The sequence below is a fragment of the Notamacropus eugenii genome, chromosome 4 (genome assembly GCF_028372415.1).
Source record: "Notamacropus eugenii isolate mMacEug1 chromosome 4, mMacEug1.pri_v2, whole genome shotgun sequence".
NCBI classification, from domain to species: domain Eukaryota; kingdom Metazoa; phylum Chordata; class Mammalia; order Diprotodontia; family Macropodidae; genus Notamacropus; species Notamacropus eugenii.
In genome coordinates this window covers 236,555,704-236,574,134 of record NC_092875.1, presented here as the reverse complement: position 1 = coordinate 236,574,134, position 18,431 = coordinate 236,555,704, and the positions used below count along the sequence as shown (strand labels likewise).

The following is an 18,431-nucleotide window of genomic DNA, read 5'->3' as shown; positions in this document are numbered from 1 at the left end:
AAGAAAAAAATTCACTTTAACCCTCAGTATTTTAAACCACCATATATGAAGCTGGGGCAGTAAGACTCATCTTTCTGAGTTCAAATATGGCCTCAGGCACTTACTAGCAGTATGACTCTGGGCAAGTCATTGTTTGCTTTGGTTCCTCATCTGTAAAATGAACTAGAGAAGGAAATGGCAAACACTCCAGTATCTTTGCCAAGAAAACCCTAAATGGGATCACAAAGATTTGGAGACAACTGAAATCACTGAACAACAAAATAAGAAGGTTGTGTAAAGGGATTCTCATTACTACTTAGTTATAGACGACTGAGAATCAAAAGTTTACCAAATTTATTTAAACTAAATGATAATCTCTCCTTCTACGTAGAATCCCAGAAGAACTCAGTCATACTTTTGGGTATCTTGAAACATTTGATTATACATTTTCTCCCCATTTCAATGCAACTAATGTTGAGATGGAAAAGTACTAGTTGACCCTACAAGAGCCTCCATTTTCCCACAGTATCCCTTGTAGCTAGAAAACAAAACCAAGAATGCCAAAATTTCCTATCCTTATGGGATTTCATCTCTACTTTGAGAAAGCCATGAGCTTTGGAAGGCTCAGCTAAAATGCGTGGCCCCTTGAACCCCTTCAAAGCTTTCTTTTTCCCAACAGAAGTTTGGCATGGATTGCTTCTCAACAGTCTTTCCAGTCTTTCTCTTTGTAAGGCTAAAGAAGGAAAAGCTGAAAAACAACAGAGGAAATTTTATCCAAAAAATAAAATATTAGACTCATTCAATCTTGTTTAAATTTTAGACGAAGTCTTGGACTTTTGTGCTATCTGAACAGGTTGTCCCTCCTTAGTTTGGCCTGGGTAAATCATTTAAAAATGTGAAATTATATGACTTTTCCCTCATTGTGTTCCCCCACCCTTAAGAAAAATAATCAAATAAACCTACAGGAAGCCTTTCCCAATCCGTCCTAATTTTGGTGCCTTCCCTCTGTTGATTTTTCCTACTTATCCTTTAGATTGCTTGTTTGTACATATGTCTTTACATGTTGTCAGGGCAGGGACTATATTCTTCCTTTCTTTAAATTCTCAGTACCTGATACATAGTAGGTACTTAATCAGTGTTTATTCATTGACCACTGACTGGTTTCTGTCTTGAGTATCAGTATTTAGCAAGTCTTAAAAAAATTTTTTTAATCCTAATATCTACCAGATTTTCAGGGTTGAATATATTCAGATCTTCAAAATGCTCGAATGAAAGATCACAGGGTCTCCAGTTTCATAAACTCAATGAAAATGGAGCTACTGTTATGCAGCAGTCTATAGAAAATACTAACAACATTACCTGTGTTAACACCTTTAAACAAACGGTGAGCAACATGAAATATTCCACAGCTTAGCTCTGCTGACAGTGCCCGGAGGTGCTAGAGGGGTTAAGGGGATGAGGAATAACTTTTATAAGGTCATTGGTACATTTTTATTACCTATTATATTAAATATTTATGTTAAATTTTATAACATTTTATGTATAAACAATATGACATGATAGAACATAACTGCATTATGTTATATTTTGTTATGTCCTGTCATATATTGTATCACATATTTTGGTATATTCTATCATGTTAGGTTATATCATATCATGTATTTCGTTATATCACTTATTATGTCATATATTTTTTGTTATGTTATATCATATCACGTTATTATAATAGCATAATAGAAATAATGTTTTCTATTAGGCCTTCCTGATATTCCTCAAGAAAGTGGTTGCTAATGAAGGGAAAAACAAAATGAGTTTGTGGAATGTTTCCATGATCGTTGCACCAAATCTCTTCATCTATAAAGGCAAACGCTCCAATCAAGAAGAGATGCAGGCCGCTGCTACCACTGCACACATTGTCCGGCTCTTGATTAGGTACCAGGATATTTTGTGGACGGTGAGTGATGGTTCTTTTTGGAAAGGGAGCATTTAAAAAATTTTCTTAATTTTTTACTCTCCCTGGAATACGAGCCATATGCACAAGAGGCAACCAAGAAAAAAAGGCAATGATACCTGTTTGTCCCAGAGCCAGCCTTCTCTCAATATCCATGGGGTATCAGCAAGGACTCCAGCATATACAGGAGGATCTGCTGTACAGGTTCTTTGATCTGCTTTTCTAACAGGAAAGCAACTTTTGAGGGATCAACAAGCACTTTAATCAAGCACATATATCATTCACTTAATTCAGGGGAAAAGTTCAGCACCCTATACTTCAGAGAAAATACATAGAAATAATCATAAACAGACAGGGCTTCCAACTGTCTGACCGTAAGCAAGATCAACACACAGATCAATAGATAGATCCAACTGTCTGACCATTACATGTATACATCATTACTAGAGAGAGAATTATCAACACCTGGGTTTTTAAAGCATGATAGGGATGGGGGATAGGGGAAAGGATACCTAGTGTCTGCCCAGAGTCTCATCTGGCCAAACACTTCCAATGAGTAAGCCCCAAAGTGAAACCTCACCTCAGAGTATTTAAACACTTTTCAGAGCTGGAGGGCAGGACCCTCTGATCCAGTGCCTCAACAGACATTAACAAAAGATACTTGAGGCCTATTAATGGGCAGGGAATATCGAATTAACATTACACATGGGCAACATGGAAGCAGGATTGGGCTCCTGGAGGCATTTTTAATGTGTAAGTTTCAGGGGCTTCTATTTGCCACTCCTCCTATTTCATGATGCTTATATTTCCTGCTTTTAATAGTGTAACTCTTCTCTGCACTTAAGAAAGACTGAAATGCCAGTTTTCTCAGGATTTTAATATGCCTGTTTGTTCTGATATTCTTCAGCCTGAGCCTGCCTGTGAGAAGAGAGTAAACAACTCCAAACATCCAAATATCTGCTGTTGTCCCTTTGTTGTTGTTTTATTTGTATTTGTATTCATTTATTTAAATATTTATTTATAGTTTATTTATGTTGTTCCTGATTCCAGGGCCCAGAAGAGCAAGTTGGGAATCTTTGAATTCCTTTTTTCCTTCAAAACTGTAATTCAGCAGTCTCCTTTTATATGAAGCCTTTCCTAATTTTCTCTCCCATCCCAACTGTTACTGTCCCCCCCGAGTGACTTTGTTTTTATTTTTTATGTGTTATATATATTGTCTCCCCTGATAGATTTTAAGACAGCATGATACAGAGGATAGAACCCTGAGGTCAGAGTCATGAAGAGTTGGATTTGAATTCCACATGAGACATTTATTAGGTGTGATACTGGACAAGTGACTTAACTTCTCTATGTCTTAGTTTCCTCATCTGTAAAATGAGGAGATTGGACTTGAATTGGAAAAGAACAATTTATGTCCCAATCCCAAAGGAGGCCAGTGCCAAAGAATGTTCAAATTATTAAACAAATGCACTCATTTCACATGCCAGCAAAGTGATACTTAAGATTCTGCAAGCTAGGCTTTTGCAGTACATGAACTAAGAACTGCCAGAAGTGCAGGCTGGCTTTTGAAAAAGCAGTAGAACTAGAGACCAAATTGCCAACATTTGCTGGATTAAGCAAGGGTGTTCTGGAAAAACATCTACTTTTGCTTCATTGATGACACTAAAGCCTTTGACTGTGTGTACCTCAACAAATTATGGCAGTCTTCAAAGAGACGGGAGTACCAAAACATCTTACTTGTGTTCTAGATCGAGAAACAACAGTTAGAATTGAACATGGAACAACTGATTGGTTCAGGGTTGGAAAAGGAGTATGACAAGGCTGCATGTTGTCATGTTATTTATTTAACTTATATGCAGAGTCCATCGTGTGAAATCCCAGGCTGGATGAATCAAAAGCTGGAATTAAGGTTGCCAGGAGAAATATCAACAATTTCAGATACGCAGGTGATACCACTCTGATGGTAGAATGTAAAGAGGAATTAAAAAGCCTCTTTCATAAGGGTGAAAGAGGAGAAAGAAAAAGCTGGTTTGAAGTTTAATGTTAAAAAAAAAACAACTAAACTCATGGCATCTAGTCTCATTACTTTCTGGCAAATAGAGGGAGAAGAAATGGAGGCAGTATCATATTTTATATCTTGGACTCAAAGATCACTGCAGATGGTGACTGCAGCCGTGAAATTAAAAGATGCTTGCTCCTTGGAAGGAAACCTATGGCAAATCTGGAGAGCATACTAAGAAGCAAAGATATCACCTTGCCACCAAAGGTCTATCTAGTCAAAACTATGGTTTTTCTACTGGTAATGTCCACCTGTAAGAGTTGGACTATAAGGAAAGCTGAGCTATGCAGAATTGCCACTTCCAAATAGTGGTGTTCAAGAAGACATGAGAATTCCTCAGACATCAAGGAATTAAATCAGTCGATACTTAAATTAACTCTGACTATTAACTGGAGGGACACATACTAAAGCTGAAGCTTACATACTTTGGCCACATAATGAGAAGACACAATTCACTGAAAAAGACTCTGATTGTGGGAAAGATTGAAGGCAACAGAGTAAAAGGATGGTAGAGGATGAAATGTATAACATGGAAACAACAAATATGAGTTTGGACAGACTTTGGGAGATAGTGGAGAACAGAAGGGCCTGACCTGATATGGTCCATAGGGTCAAAGAGTCAGACATGACTGAACAATAGTAACGTCAACACAAGGGTACTTTCAGTTGTAAATCGATGATCCTTTCTTGATCTTAGGAGTGTTTCATTTCTATCTTTGGATTCCCAGCACTTAGCAAAGTACCAGGCACATAGTGGCCAGCTAATAACTGCTTATTGATTGAGAGAATTACTGCACCATAAAAAGTGACCAGTCCACTGGTAGAATCTAGTTCAACAATTCAGCTTTTCACCATTTCTTATGAGTATTTCTTTTTCATCTTTGTATTCCCAACAGCTAGCAGAGTACCAGGTATACAATGAGCAGTTAATAAATGCTTATTGATTGATTGGGGAAATTACTGAACTATTAAAAAGTGGACAGTCCATTGGTAAAACCTAGTTTGACTCTGACTTCTTGCCATTTCTGCCTCCTTACTCCAGGTCCCATCTTTCCTGATCACCCAGGTGAGGAAAATGAATGAGGCAGCGATTAACAACACGAAGAAGCAACCAATATTTGACAAAAGCATGAGAAAACTTCTCAGAAGGAAAACTTTGGAACGAGAAAGACCTGAAAAGATAGAGGTAGCTGATGCATATAATTCAACAGCATGTTCCTTACTAGTCACAATCCCATTTCTCAGGAGAGGCATAATGTGACATATTTTTGGACATTAGACATTAAATTCTCAGAAGATGTTTACAGAGAAGTGTCAGCAATAAAATATAGCCACAGCCCAGAAGGCTACACAAGTTAGAGGGTATAAAGCAAAGGTGATATTATGCCCTAATTCAGGTGGGTATAGGGCTCCAATTCTGAAGAGGCTTCTTATCCTTTTTATTAAAATACTTGGACTACCATACTACTTGTTAATATTTTTTATTTAGTACTAAACACTCATAAACAAGGATAAAATGACCTTGGCCAAAGGTGAAAGTTGACATTTTAATCCCTATGAAATAGTGAAGAGAAATGTCAACCCTGTCTTCCCCATAGCCAAAGGAACAGATGTCCTTGAGTGAAAGAATTCTAAAGTATTCATTCAAAATCTAGTGGTTAAGACCAAGGTTCAGTAAGGAAACCAAGTCTAGGAAGATGACAGGGATTGCCTCCTTGAAGTTTCATTGTAAAGCAAACTTTTCTCTTGGATTTATTCTTTCATTAATCAGAGATGATTGGGTATATGTTGGATATATTGGATATAAACCTCCATATACATCATCCAGGTGAAGTCTCTTTAAACTGAGTTGAACCAGAGATAGTCTATAAGATGTGATGGAAACAGTGGCAAACTTTTGGTCAGGAGATCAGAATTTGAATCCTCTCCCTCACATGTTTTAACTGTGTGGCTATCAACAAGTAATGTAACCTTTCTGAGCCTCAGTCTCCTTGTCTGTAAAAATGGGCCTAATGATATTTGCACTACTTTCCTGTCATGAGAGAAGTGTTTTGTAAGCCTTAAAGATCTATATAAATTTCAGCAATTATTATGGTTAAAATGGATGAACCTATCTAGAGAGCTGGGAGAAAATGTAAAATTCACAAACATAAAATGAAGTATTGAAAAGGCAAGACAGAGTTTCCATTGTATTCGTTATGCTACAATACCATTCTTAAGGATCTATGTTTGTTCTTTAGGCTTCCAGTCCTAGGACTTCAAAAACTCTCCCGACATCCCCATCTTCAAGAAGGAAGGTGAGTCTGAAGGCATCCCTCTGTTTTCTTTAACCAACATCCTCCTGGCTATTCCTCTAGCTGTACAAATCTGTCAAAAATGTACTCCTAGAGTTAGAATGTGACTGAAAAATGATGTATGTCATCATGGAACTTGGAAGTGTGACTGATAAGTGAACAGTACCAGGAGTATCAAAAATTCCATAACTGACTCATTGATCTCATAAAAAATGATTCAACAATATTGGCCAGGCAATATTGTGCAGTGACACAAGAGATACTGAGGCCATACTATCATTGATGATAGGAAGTTGAAAAGGGACCTATATTATGGTTGAGGGGATGATGTGAAACCCATTCCACCTTAGGAGGGAAGCCAGGTTATGTAAATAAGGCGCATTTTATTTAATGTAGCAATGTGCTTGTGAGCCCCAAATCGATGAACCTTAGAAACTGTCATTAGAATATTTTTTTCAGTTCTTAAAAATTCAGTGGGCTGCCAAATTCCAACATTTGGGGGCAAGTAACACTGAATAGTTGTATGATATATCTCATCTCTGAAAGTGCATTCAAGGGGGAATAGGAGAGCTCTTTGAAAATTTTACCAGAATTTGGCGAGGTTTAGACTGGGTGGTGAAACTTGAGAACTGACCATCAAGGCCCTACACCAGCCTGCAGATTCTACAGATGTTCATTTAGATCTTCATCAGAACTGCAGACTTTAAATAGAAGTGCATTCCATCCATAATGCTCAATGAAGCCCCACCTCTTTGTGCTTCACTAAGAGGGAAGAGCCTCTGATTTCCCAGATAGCTCTTGTGTGTGTAGAGATACACTGGTGTGGTCTATTTAGGGCCAGCAGAAGGAAAGTTACAAATATAAAATTTAAAATGTCAAGCACTAAACCACAAATAGTAACTGCCTAAAGCAGTAGACAGCCCACCCTCCTGCAATCAGATAGGGGTCAGCTAATTTTGAGCCAGAGGCATTTATTACACCACCTGTGGCTAAAAGGACACAGCTGTGAATGGTGAGAGACCACCTAACCATCACACAGGGAAGTGCCCATAACCAGTGCTAAGAATTGTGGGAGATGACTTGTATTTCCTAGTCATAAAAAGAAATGTCATCAGTAGGAAAATTTTCTCCCATTAAGTCAAATGATCCCAATAGGCATGTACATAGCTAATGTTGCCTAGAAAACGGTTCAACAAAACATCCCTACATTCTTGTGGAAGCCCTGCAATCTCCCATCCCATATGTATCAACTACCCGATGTTTCTTGAAAACCCACTACATGCAAGGTGCCATGCAGAGTAGCCATGGCCCTGACTGTCACTGAGTTTACAGCCTAGTTGAAGAAATAAAATGTGAACATGTCAAAAATTAAATAATGGAAAGCTAGAGGTAAACAGTTTGAAGCAGGATCACCAAAGCTGTCAAAAGACAGTACAGGATAAATCACCAGATTTATAGGACAGTCAGGAAATGCTGTAGAAACTGAGAGAAGAGATATGCCCATGGGCTGGACAGGTCTTCAGAGTTTTCACAGAGGCAGAGAAATTTAATCTGGGTCTTAAAGAATGAATGAGAGTACAGTAACAGAAAAGAGTAGAGGGATTTTAGGCAGAAGAATAATATTATGTGTGGCAGTATGAAAACATAAATAGGGTGTGTTCGTGAGACAGTGAGTAGGCCTATTTGGACAGACCAAAAGGTTAGTGTCAGTAGGGTTGGAGAAGTCATGTGGGACCAGATTATGGAGTGTTTGGACTTATCCTATAGGCAGTAGGGCATCATTAATAGTTTCTGATCTGGAGAGTGACGTGGTCAAAGAAGCATTGTAGGAAGTTTAGCTTGTCAGGACTGTGTAAGTTGCTTAGGATTTGAGGAGAGACCATCCAAGAGGCTAGTGAAGCAGAATGAAAAAAAAAATTATTCTAATTAATTGGAGATTCTTATTAATCAAAGCTTTACTGCACTACCTATCTCATTTGAAAAATGCCTTTAGGTATTTAGGTCTCTGCTAATGCAATTTTTCCAGTTCTCTTTACTTTGTCCATGACTTCCATTTTATAGCTCTCTGGGTCCTGTGCTTTCATCTGCAAGGTTTCAAAGATACTCTCCTCTTGTCCCTTTAATGGTGGGATCTCCCAAGTTTCAATTATCAGGCATTTCATCCATTACACCCTTCTCTTTCATCTCATTCTTTCCATGGCTTCCACTACTCCATGTGGATGACTTCCAAAACTAGACCACATCTCTAAATGCTTATCCGTGATGTGATATGATAAGATATGAACTTTATCCCCTGTCCCTCCTACTTTCTTATAGGGTAAGAGAGATTTCTATTCCCAAGTAAGTATATACATTATTCCCTCCTTGAACCATTTCCTATGAGAGGAACGTTCATGCACTCTACCCATCTCCCCATCTCCTGCATCTTCCCCTTTATTGTGAAGGGTCTTTCTTGCCTCTTTTATGTTAGATAATTTACCCCATTCTACCTTTCCCTTTCCCCGTTTCCCAGTGCATTCCTCTTTCTCACCCCTTAATTTTATTTTTTTTAGATAATCATCCGAGAAAAGATATGACTCTAAACCAGAAGAGTGAAAACTACAATGGAAAGGAAAGGGCATTTCAGTTAATAGGATTTGATGACTGATTTTATATGATCAGTTAGGGATAAGGAGAACTCAAGGATGATTTCAGTATTTGCTTTTATTATTTTTCCTTTATTATTTGTTTCATATATTTTATTTTGGCACAATATGTACCTTCTAACAGATACTTCAGTGAATAAAATGGATAGGAGTAGTACAGTGGATAGATAGAGTGCTGGACTGAGAATCAGGAAGACCTCAATAACACCTGGCCACACATACTTAACTGGCTGTGTGATCCTGGGCAAGTCACTTAACTTCTGTTCCCCTCAGTTTCTTCAAATGTAGAATGGAAACAATAACAACCTATACTTTACAGAGTTGTTGTAAGGATAAAAGGAGACAATATTTGTAAACTTCTTAGCATATAGCAGGTGCTACATAAATGCTTATTCCCTTTTCCTCCCCCTTCCATCCCCTAAAAATACATTCTCTTAAAACAGTTAATCTAGATTGCTTAATAGAATATTTGCAACCAATAATATTTTTATGTTTTGTTTTCAGCTCTTATCATTTTGAATTGTTAATAGAAGGAGGAATATATGACTGCAAGATTTTTAGCTGAAATGACTACCACTAACAGAAATAAGGCAACTAGAAGGGGAATTAGTTTTCCTCAGAAGAGGGGTTAAGAAATAGAGAGACAAGCTGAGTTTGAAGTAATAGTGGAACGTCCAAGTGGAAGTGTTGGAAAAGCATTTAGACATGTGGTCTAGTTTTGGAAGCCATGGAAAGAATGACATGAAAGAGAAGAGGGTAGTGAATGAAGTGCCTGATAATTGAGACTTGGGAAATCCCACCATTAAGGGACAGGAGGAGAGTATCTTTGATATCTGGCAGATGAAAGCACAGGACCCAGAGAGCTAGAAAATGGAAGTCATGGCCAAAGTAAAGTGAACTGGAAGAATTCCATTAGCAGAGGCTGAAATACCTAAAGGCATTTTTCAAATGGTATCAGTAGTGCAGTAAAACTTTGATTAATAACGATCTCCAAATAATTAGAATAGTTTTTCTTCATTCTGCTTCTAGGAGAACAGGAGAGAAAGGGAAAGTCTGAAATCAGGTATTTATTTAAACAAAATTATTCAAGGCATAGATATATTTGGGGGCCAAGATTAATTTAATTCAGTGTCCTCTGAGGAGAAGGTATGTCCTGAATAATGGCCTTGATCCTGCAAGATCCACATTACGTAAGGAAAGAATGCCCTCCATACTCACTAAGACAGGAAAAGAAGAAGATAGAAAGATAGATCAATAAATAGAGATGTATACACAGCTATATATCTATAGATAAATATATAAATGCACACCCACATATCTATATGTGTGTATGTATGTGTGTATATATATAAATATATGGGCACACACGTGTGTGTGTGTGTGTATATGTGTATGTATGATTTTTAGCAAGAAAACTGAAACAAAAAGTTGGTTTCTAAGTTTTGCTGAAGTTAACCAGAAATTTCAGTTAACCACAATAGTCAAGTTCCCTTGGTATTTTGGTAGTCCTTGATGAGTTACTGAGAGAGAAAAGAGTGAACCTCCTGGACATCCACCCTCAGCATTGCACATCTTATTCAGGAGCCATTCTCTACAACTATTTCTGTGTTATCATTTGTCAGATTGCAACGTCAGTATTTATTAAGTACCTACGATGTGCCAGGTACTGTGGTAAGAGCTGGGGATACCAAAACAGGTCAAACCTATCACTGTAGTAATAGACTTTAAAGATTCAAGATTCACATGGAGGACCTTTTGGTCTGATGTCACAGGCTTTTTTGTCTAATAAGACAGAAAATTTGATGTTCTTTGGAAGCTTTACTCTAACCTGATCAGTTATAGCCCTGGATTCGGCTTCAAGCAGGCCATCTTGAATTCCATCCAAGGAGACTTTTATTGCAGGGGCCAGGTAGAATTGTTATAATATCATTTTGTCAATAATCCCATTCTATACAGGAATGCCAAGGATGATAATGTCATAATAAGAACTGAGTTTAAAAAAAATACACATTTAAAAAAAAATCAAGATAAAGGTAAAAAGAATCAAAGAACTGATTCTAGCCCCAGCTAGAATACAAATAACTTAGGCAGATTTTCTTTTTCTTCCCCTTTTTGTAGTCTGATATACCCGAAGGAGTCATTAGAGTACATGCACCTCTTCATTCCAAGGTGTCCATGGCCATCCAGCTTAATGGTCAGACCAAAGCCAAAGACATCCTAGCTCGATTTCACTGCGAGAACAGGTAGGTGACAGTGGGGAAGGAGGGAGTGTCTTAATTCAGTAAAGGGAATTTTGGTCAAGTTTATTTTTTCCTTGAACTTTGATCTTTAGCTTTCTTAATAACGCTCCAGAGCAGAGCTTTCCAGACTTATTTGGCCTACCACCCCTTTAAATAAAATTACTCAGCATCCCCCTGAAATTCTACTTCCTTTAACCTTTTAATGGTTTTTTGAAATTTGTGTTATTTCAAAAAACATATAAAATATATTTTTAAAATGACACATCTTAAATTTAGTAATTTATTGTAAATTTGTGTCTTTTTTCCTGCATTGAAATTTTGATGATGCCATATTGCATCATGTAATAATATAATATCATATTGTAAACAAGTCATTAGATGCACATATTCTGGTCAGTGCATGCTGGACCTCTTGACAATACATGACACACTAGCCTGTCAACACTTGCTTGTCAAGACCTATCTACGGACTTGACTGGTGATCAGTTATAACTTGCATTCTGTGTGGGTATTTGGAAAATAATGTAATCATTATGACTTTAATTCTGTTGCACAACAGATGAAATATATACGAATAGTTTTTCAAAATTTTTTGCCTTCTTTCCTTATACTTCTACTGCCCCTTTATTTTATTCCACATCCCCCACTTGCACCCGAGGCTACTACCACTCTTCCTCAATTATTCCAACACACACCTTTACCCCAGGGAGCAGTATCACCCACTTTGGGAACCTGTGCTTTAGAGCCTCTTAGTTTGGGTACTTGTTGCCTATACCCAGTAATGTGATGTAGAGGTAAACATATCCTCCGAATCCTCTGTTGTTTGCTTAAAATCTATAATGAAAATAACTTAAATAATAATACCTTGTAAAATGCTTCCTCCAAAGGAAAAATCTAGACAGATGTATTTGGTCAAGGTGGCATTAGGAGTCTGTTAGGTTTTTGTTTCAATTCGATTCAGCAAGTGGATATATGATCCCTTTCTTTTACATGAAGCTTTTCCTAATCTCTCCTTCTCTAAACTTTCCTGAATTTATTTTGCATATATTATATGTAGGCTAATATTTGTGCCTTTTGTCTTCCTCTTTAAAATGGAGTCATCCCTTCCACATCACCAGGGTTAGGGGCGCAGGATCTGAGAAATCCACATACATTTTTTGACCCTCCACTTGTACTAGAGAAGTCTGAATTTTTTCTTTTTCTTTTATGGAGTATTTATAGTAACTTATTGTAAAATTTGGGCTAAGTATTTTGTCATAGGCTTTGTGTCATCTACTAGCCTTTGTGTTTTCTGTGACTTCTGCAAAACTCCCCCAGAATTCCCATTTTATTTATTTTTTCCCCATATTTATTAATTTACTTGTTTTCAGTTTTCAACAATCACTTCCATAAGTTCCAAATTTTCTCCCCCTTCTTCTCCCCTCCCTCCCCAAGATGCCATGCAATCTTATATGGGTTCTACATATACATTCCTATTAAACACATTTTCACATCAGTCATGTTACAGGGAAGAATTAAAATGAATGGGAGAAACCAAACAAAACATAACAAAGGAGAAAATAGTCTGCTTCATTCTGCATCCCAACTCCATAGTTCTTTCTCTAGATGTGGATGGTATTTTGCATCATGAGTCCTTTGGAAATGTTTTAGCTCCTTGTATTACTGTGAAGGGTTAAGTCTATCAAAAACAGTTCTCCCACACTGTGGCTGTGACTGTGTATAATGTTCTCCTGGCTCTGCTCACTTCCCTTTGCATCAGTTCATATAAGTCTTTCCAGGTTTTTCAGAAGTACACCTGTTCATCATTTCTTTTAGCACAATGGTATTCCGTTACATTCGTATACCACAACTTGTTCAGCCATTCCCCAATTGATGGGCATCCCTTCAACTTCCAGTTCTTGGCCACTGCAAAAAGAGTTGCTATAAATCCCATTTAATTTCTTATGCTGACCTGCGATATATCATTACCATGATTGGGAAACTCATTATGTGGAAAGAATAACTGTTTAAGTTCTTTGAGAGCAGGAAAAATTTCACTTTTGTCTTTTTATCTCTGTTTAGCATAGTCCATAGCACATAGTAAGCAATAGCACATAATAAGCACTTAAGAAGTGTACGTTGATGGTTAATTAATTGATCGACCATTTATCACCAGCTTTCTTGGGTGCAGGGAATGCAAAGTCAAAATCAAAATGTTCCCTGTCCTCAGGTAAAATGCATTCTCTTGGAATGTTGGTCTACATACAGCCAAGATACGGTAGTCGTGTATTGTATCTTTAGTGCTACAATTCCTTTCAAATACACTACAGGCAGCAGTCATTGGGGTCAATGTGAAGTCAGTGACTGGCTGCTTTGCTCTCTTGGCATATACTGGCTAATCACAGAGTAAGAACACTAAAGGAGAAGGATGAAAATCACTTTGTAACCAGGCACGCTTACTCCAAGATGTGGATTTGTCCTGGGGTTTTATGAGAAAAGAAGTATAATTCCAAATCCTGCTATCTGAAGGCAGACATGATTTAATGGTCTCTTGTACACCTTTGACATGTATTCTAAAGAAGCCTTCCAATCATATTAAAAAGTAATAGCCTAAGGCCAACAGAAACACTCTGGACTCTTAGTCATCTGTTGCTGCCTATCCTAGAAACCTAAATCACTATAATTGTTTCAACTTGACAGTCATATGGGGACTTGGAGAGGCTTTTGAGGGATTTAGCAGACAAATGCCTGGCTACATGAATTGCATAACTGACTTGATGCTCATTATATTTAGACTCATGTAAAAAAAAAATGTTCCTAATAAAAGAAATGTTGGATCAGAGAGCCTAGGTTGAATCAGCCCCCTTAGACCAACTTCTTCTGAAGGTTTTTCCCTGCTCATCTTCCTCATGAGACAGTGCCTGTGACGCTGCTTTAATTGCTAGAAGCCTGCCATATGTACTTCCTTTACACTGAAGGACTGACTTTCCGCAGCACAACACTCTTCATCTGTCTTCTACATGCCTCCAGTCAGGACTTTATCCCACTTCCTCCCCACAAAAAACTGGAACTCAGCCCTGGAACACCGTGGGTTCTCAGGAGTGAACTTTTGCTTTATCTTGTCAAAATCCAGGCCTTGATCTCACTTCTGAGCCAGGCCATTGAGTGCTTTGGGACCTCCTCCAACTTTGTACTGCTTCTTTATGTGGGGTTTTCTCCTAGTAGATTGGAGAATCTACTAATGTAGCTCTTTGACTACAATAACTTTCATGTTTGTTCTTGTGATCTCAGTGTTTGTACATAGTAAGTGCTTAATAAATAATCTGTCAACTACCTCTCTCTTTCTCTCTATCCTGTCTTTTCATCCATCTTTCCATCCTTCTATAGCTGTCTGTCTTGCTATCCATCTGTCTGTCTGTCTATCCATCCATCTTCTATTTATCTTTTTATCCTATCTCTCTTGTTTCTGTCTATCATTCTTCTTCCCACTATCTTTCTATTCTGTCTGTCTTTCTCTCTATCTGTCTCTTTTATCCATCCAAGTAAGAAAAAAGCATCTGCTTCTCACCATCAAAGGGAGAATTTAGAGGTTAAGGATTCAGAGGTGACCATCTTTTTTCTCCCATTACCAAAGAAAGGCTTTTTCTTTGCTTCTTTCTTGTGGCATCTGAACTGAAAGTTCATCTTGCCATCTTGATATGAGATGGATCATTCACTAAGTAGTCCTATTTGTGATATATCCCCTTTCCCAGGGCTATAATTTGATCATAAAGTCTCAGATTTAGAGCCTACAAAGTACTGAAGACTCATATAGCAGTATTTAACAGATTGAGGCTGAGAACAGTCAAGTGACTTGCCCAAAGTCACACAGGTAGTGGATGGCTGAGTAAGGATCCCAAACCCATATATCTTTTGACTCCAAATCCATTAATTCCATCACTCCTTTCAGTGCACCAAAGGCCTCAATCTTTTAGGGTCTCATCTTCTGAACTTGAAATGTTTCCCACAACCTTGTTTGTCCAATCCTTTCCTAATTTGAGGAGTTAGGTCATTTTTAAAAATAATGGTCTCCTCAGAAAAGAAAAATGACTTTAGGGACAGGAGATATATCCATGTCTCTCTTTTCCACTTCACGAGGTACTATGATATTGTGAGTTAAAAGAACCCCAAGCAGGTACAATCCTCCTATAGATGAAGCTCACAGTCTAGTTTAGATAAACCAGAAAAAAAGAACCAATGAGATGTTATGTATTCAGTAGTGGGTGTAGATAGGGATGCAGAGGGCAGAGGAGCAGCTGGACTGATTTTGTTGGGTCAATGACATTTTAAAAAATGTTTTCTGAAGTAGACTTTCAGCTAGATTTGAAGGACAAGAGGACATAAATAGTTCAGCAGTTATAGAATCTGTTGTTGTTCGGTCGTTTTTCAGTCATGTCTGTCTTTTCCGTGACCCCATTTGAGGTTTTCTTGGCAAAGGATCCTGGAGTGGTTTGCCATTTCTTTCTCCAATTCATTTTCCAGATGAGGAAACTGAGGCAAACAGGGTTAAGTGACATGCCCAGGGTCACACAGCTAATTAAGTGTCTGAGGCCAGATTTGAAATCAAGAAGATGAGTTTTCCTGACTCCAGGCCCAGCTCTCTATCCACTGCACCACCTCGTTGCCTGTAGAATTTGTAGGGGCTAATTATTCTGGGTGTCTAAAGAAATAATTTCATACTTAGACCATAAGAACTAAAAATAAAAATGTTTTCTTCCCCTTAGCCATGATTCACCAGGTAGCCTTAAGACTCAGAACCAAAGCTTATATGAAATTGGAGGCAATATAGGTAAGTGTTTTAAAATTTTAATTCTAAATTTTTTGATTCCTTGAGAAGAAATACTTGTTTTATTGTTTGTAAATACTGATTGCAATTATTATTTAATTTGTTGGAAAAGTACATTAGCATGAACTACTTCCCAAGTGAAAACAGCCTATACAAGTTGCTAATATTTTTAGTCCATATCAAAATAGTTGCATCACTTTTCTGGAGTGTTGTTTAAATACGTTCTAGTACTTCAATGTCATTATTTGGCATTTATTCAGTATATAATGGAATATCACATATTGCTAATTTCTTCTTACTAATTGAAGAACATGGTATTTATATTAATATTTACATAAATACAGAATAACCTAGTATAGAACCTTCAAAATAGAAATTAAGCTCCCTATACAACATAGTGTAATGCCATGCAATTAAACATGCAACACAACACAACTCAGTATTATACAACACAACACAATGCAATATGCAACACAACACAGCTCAGTATTATACAATACTACACAGTACAACTCAGTACTACAGCATATGGCACAGCACAACACAATTCAATAATAATATACAATACTATACAATACAGTATAGTACACTATGACGCAACACAGAACAATACAATACAAGAAACATTTCCCAAGTACTTCCTCTGTGTAGAACACTATGTTTAGTACCAGAGAGCTCCAAAGAAAAATAAGATATAATACCAAACCTCAAGGAACTAATCAGGGCATAAGATATCAACAAACATTGCATCATAACTCTCTGATGAACTTATCAAGTAATACTGTGCATTGCGGTAAATCCTACAAGACATCTCAAGGGGAAGGTTGTTGAACTGGAAGATCAGGGGACATTCCTGGAAGAATTTGACCTTTAAAAGATGGGTAGGAATTTAGCAACTGCAGAAGTAGAAAGAACATTTCAGATAGAGAGAAGGACTTTAGCAAAAGCACTTTACATCTAATGCATTCATGTATTTAGAGAAATGTCAAAGCATTTATAAATGGTATGGGCATATTTTACATAAGGTTATAACAATGGCGCTGACAGGGACCTTAGAGGTTATCTAGTTCAGTGCTTCTTAAACTGTGGGTCACAACCTACAGTATAAGAAGTGCTGAAGGAGTACAGAGTGGAAAAAGTTTAAGAAGTCCCAATTCTAGTCTAGCCTCTTTCTATTATAAAAAGAAATATGAAGACCAGAATGACTTACCCCAGATCACACATGGAAGATTAGCACCATGGTCTCCTCTTAATTCAGTAATATCCTTTTTTACTACACCATGCTACTGCTAGATAAAAGTATCTTCTAGAAGCTTTCTTGAGTAAAATAAATTGTTGTCCCATCATGGGTTTCTGAGTTTGACAAGAGGTCTTTTTAGTTAAGAAGAAAATTGAGTTTTGTGGCTCACAATTGATATCTGGAAAAATAATGCCACTTCCTTCCACCTCCTCAAACAAACATGGGGATTTGAGGATGGGAACAAGGCAAAATGGAGAAGTTGGAGGGGACTGTCATGAATTTTGCTAATTTATGTAGACAAGATACTTACTCCAGAGTAACTAACCCTAGGACAATTCATCTTCCCATTGACCTCCTAACCATAGCCACATCAAGGTAATTCTTTCATTAAGTGGCTATTTTCTACATACTTTAATAGTCTCAAAGGAAATTAAGTGTGTTCTGCAGCTAATAGAAAGCCTGTACTTTAATGACATTTGCTTCATTTCTCATTATGAAATAGTTTAAAGCTAAGTCCAAGAGCTTTGGAAGTCTGACAGTAGTGTGTTCATTTACATAGAAGTGTGCATCATTCTGGCAGCTGTCAGTCAGATTTGACGATTGACATTGAACCTGATTCATATTTTCGTACCAGCCTGCCCTTTCTCCTGATTGCAGGGAAGCAACCATTTAAGGAGAATGAGCTAAAATTTTTAAGCATGGATAGAGAGAATAGTGCCCTCTCCATTTGTCGTTAGCAAAAGAGGTATTTGATGGGATCAAGTGAAAATGCCGCAGAAGACATCCTTTCTCATTAAACAAGTGGAAGGGAAGTTCATGTTGGCTCAAATGGACATCCTGACTCTTCTTGATGTCAGTGACAAAGGCTTTCTGGAAATATAAAAATTATTTCTGTTCAGCTACAGGACAAATTGTTTTCCCAACACCATTTCCAATGAATAATTTTTGTGTAGCATTTAGATGATAGATCTGCTTGAGGAACTTTCTTTATATGTTCTTTCTGGTAATTTTCATAACAAAGTAAGGAAAATAGGAAATCCTGACAAATTCAGAAATATGACATGGCAGGTTTCTGACTATGGATCTGGCATAATTTTAAGTGCCAAATGTTATTAATCAGCAATGCCCATAAATACTAAAAATAAACAAACGTATTTTAAGTTCCTGGAAATCAGAAACTTTCTTTTTTTATTTTGTCTTTTATCTTCAGCATCATAAC

At 37.4% G+C, this 18,431-nt stretch overlaps 1 protein-coding gene across 4 annotated transcripts in view; it reads left to right on the top strand.

Moving 5' to 3' along the window:
- ARHGAP28 (Rho GTPase activating protein 28) overlaps positions 1-18,431 on the top strand; it is a 195,775-nt gene that overhangs the window by 173,160 nt on the left and 4,184 nt on the right. For 3 of the 4 annotated variants that reach the window (XM_072604264.1, XM_072604266.1, XM_072604265.1), the window contains exons 11-15: positions 1,736-1,933; positions 5,032-5,175; positions 6,230-6,286; positions 11,047-11,171; positions 15,911-15,975. In XM_072604264.1, the coding sequence (XP_072460365.1) occupies positions 1,736-1,933; positions 5,032-5,175; positions 6,230-6,286; positions 11,047-11,171; positions 15,911-15,975 (589 nt within the window). Of the gene's footprint in view, positions 1-1,735; positions 1,934-5,031; positions 5,176-6,229; positions 6,287-11,046; positions 11,172-15,910; positions 15,976-18,431 lie in introns of those variants that run through there. The other variant, XM_072604267.1, reaches the window with a different exon arrangement.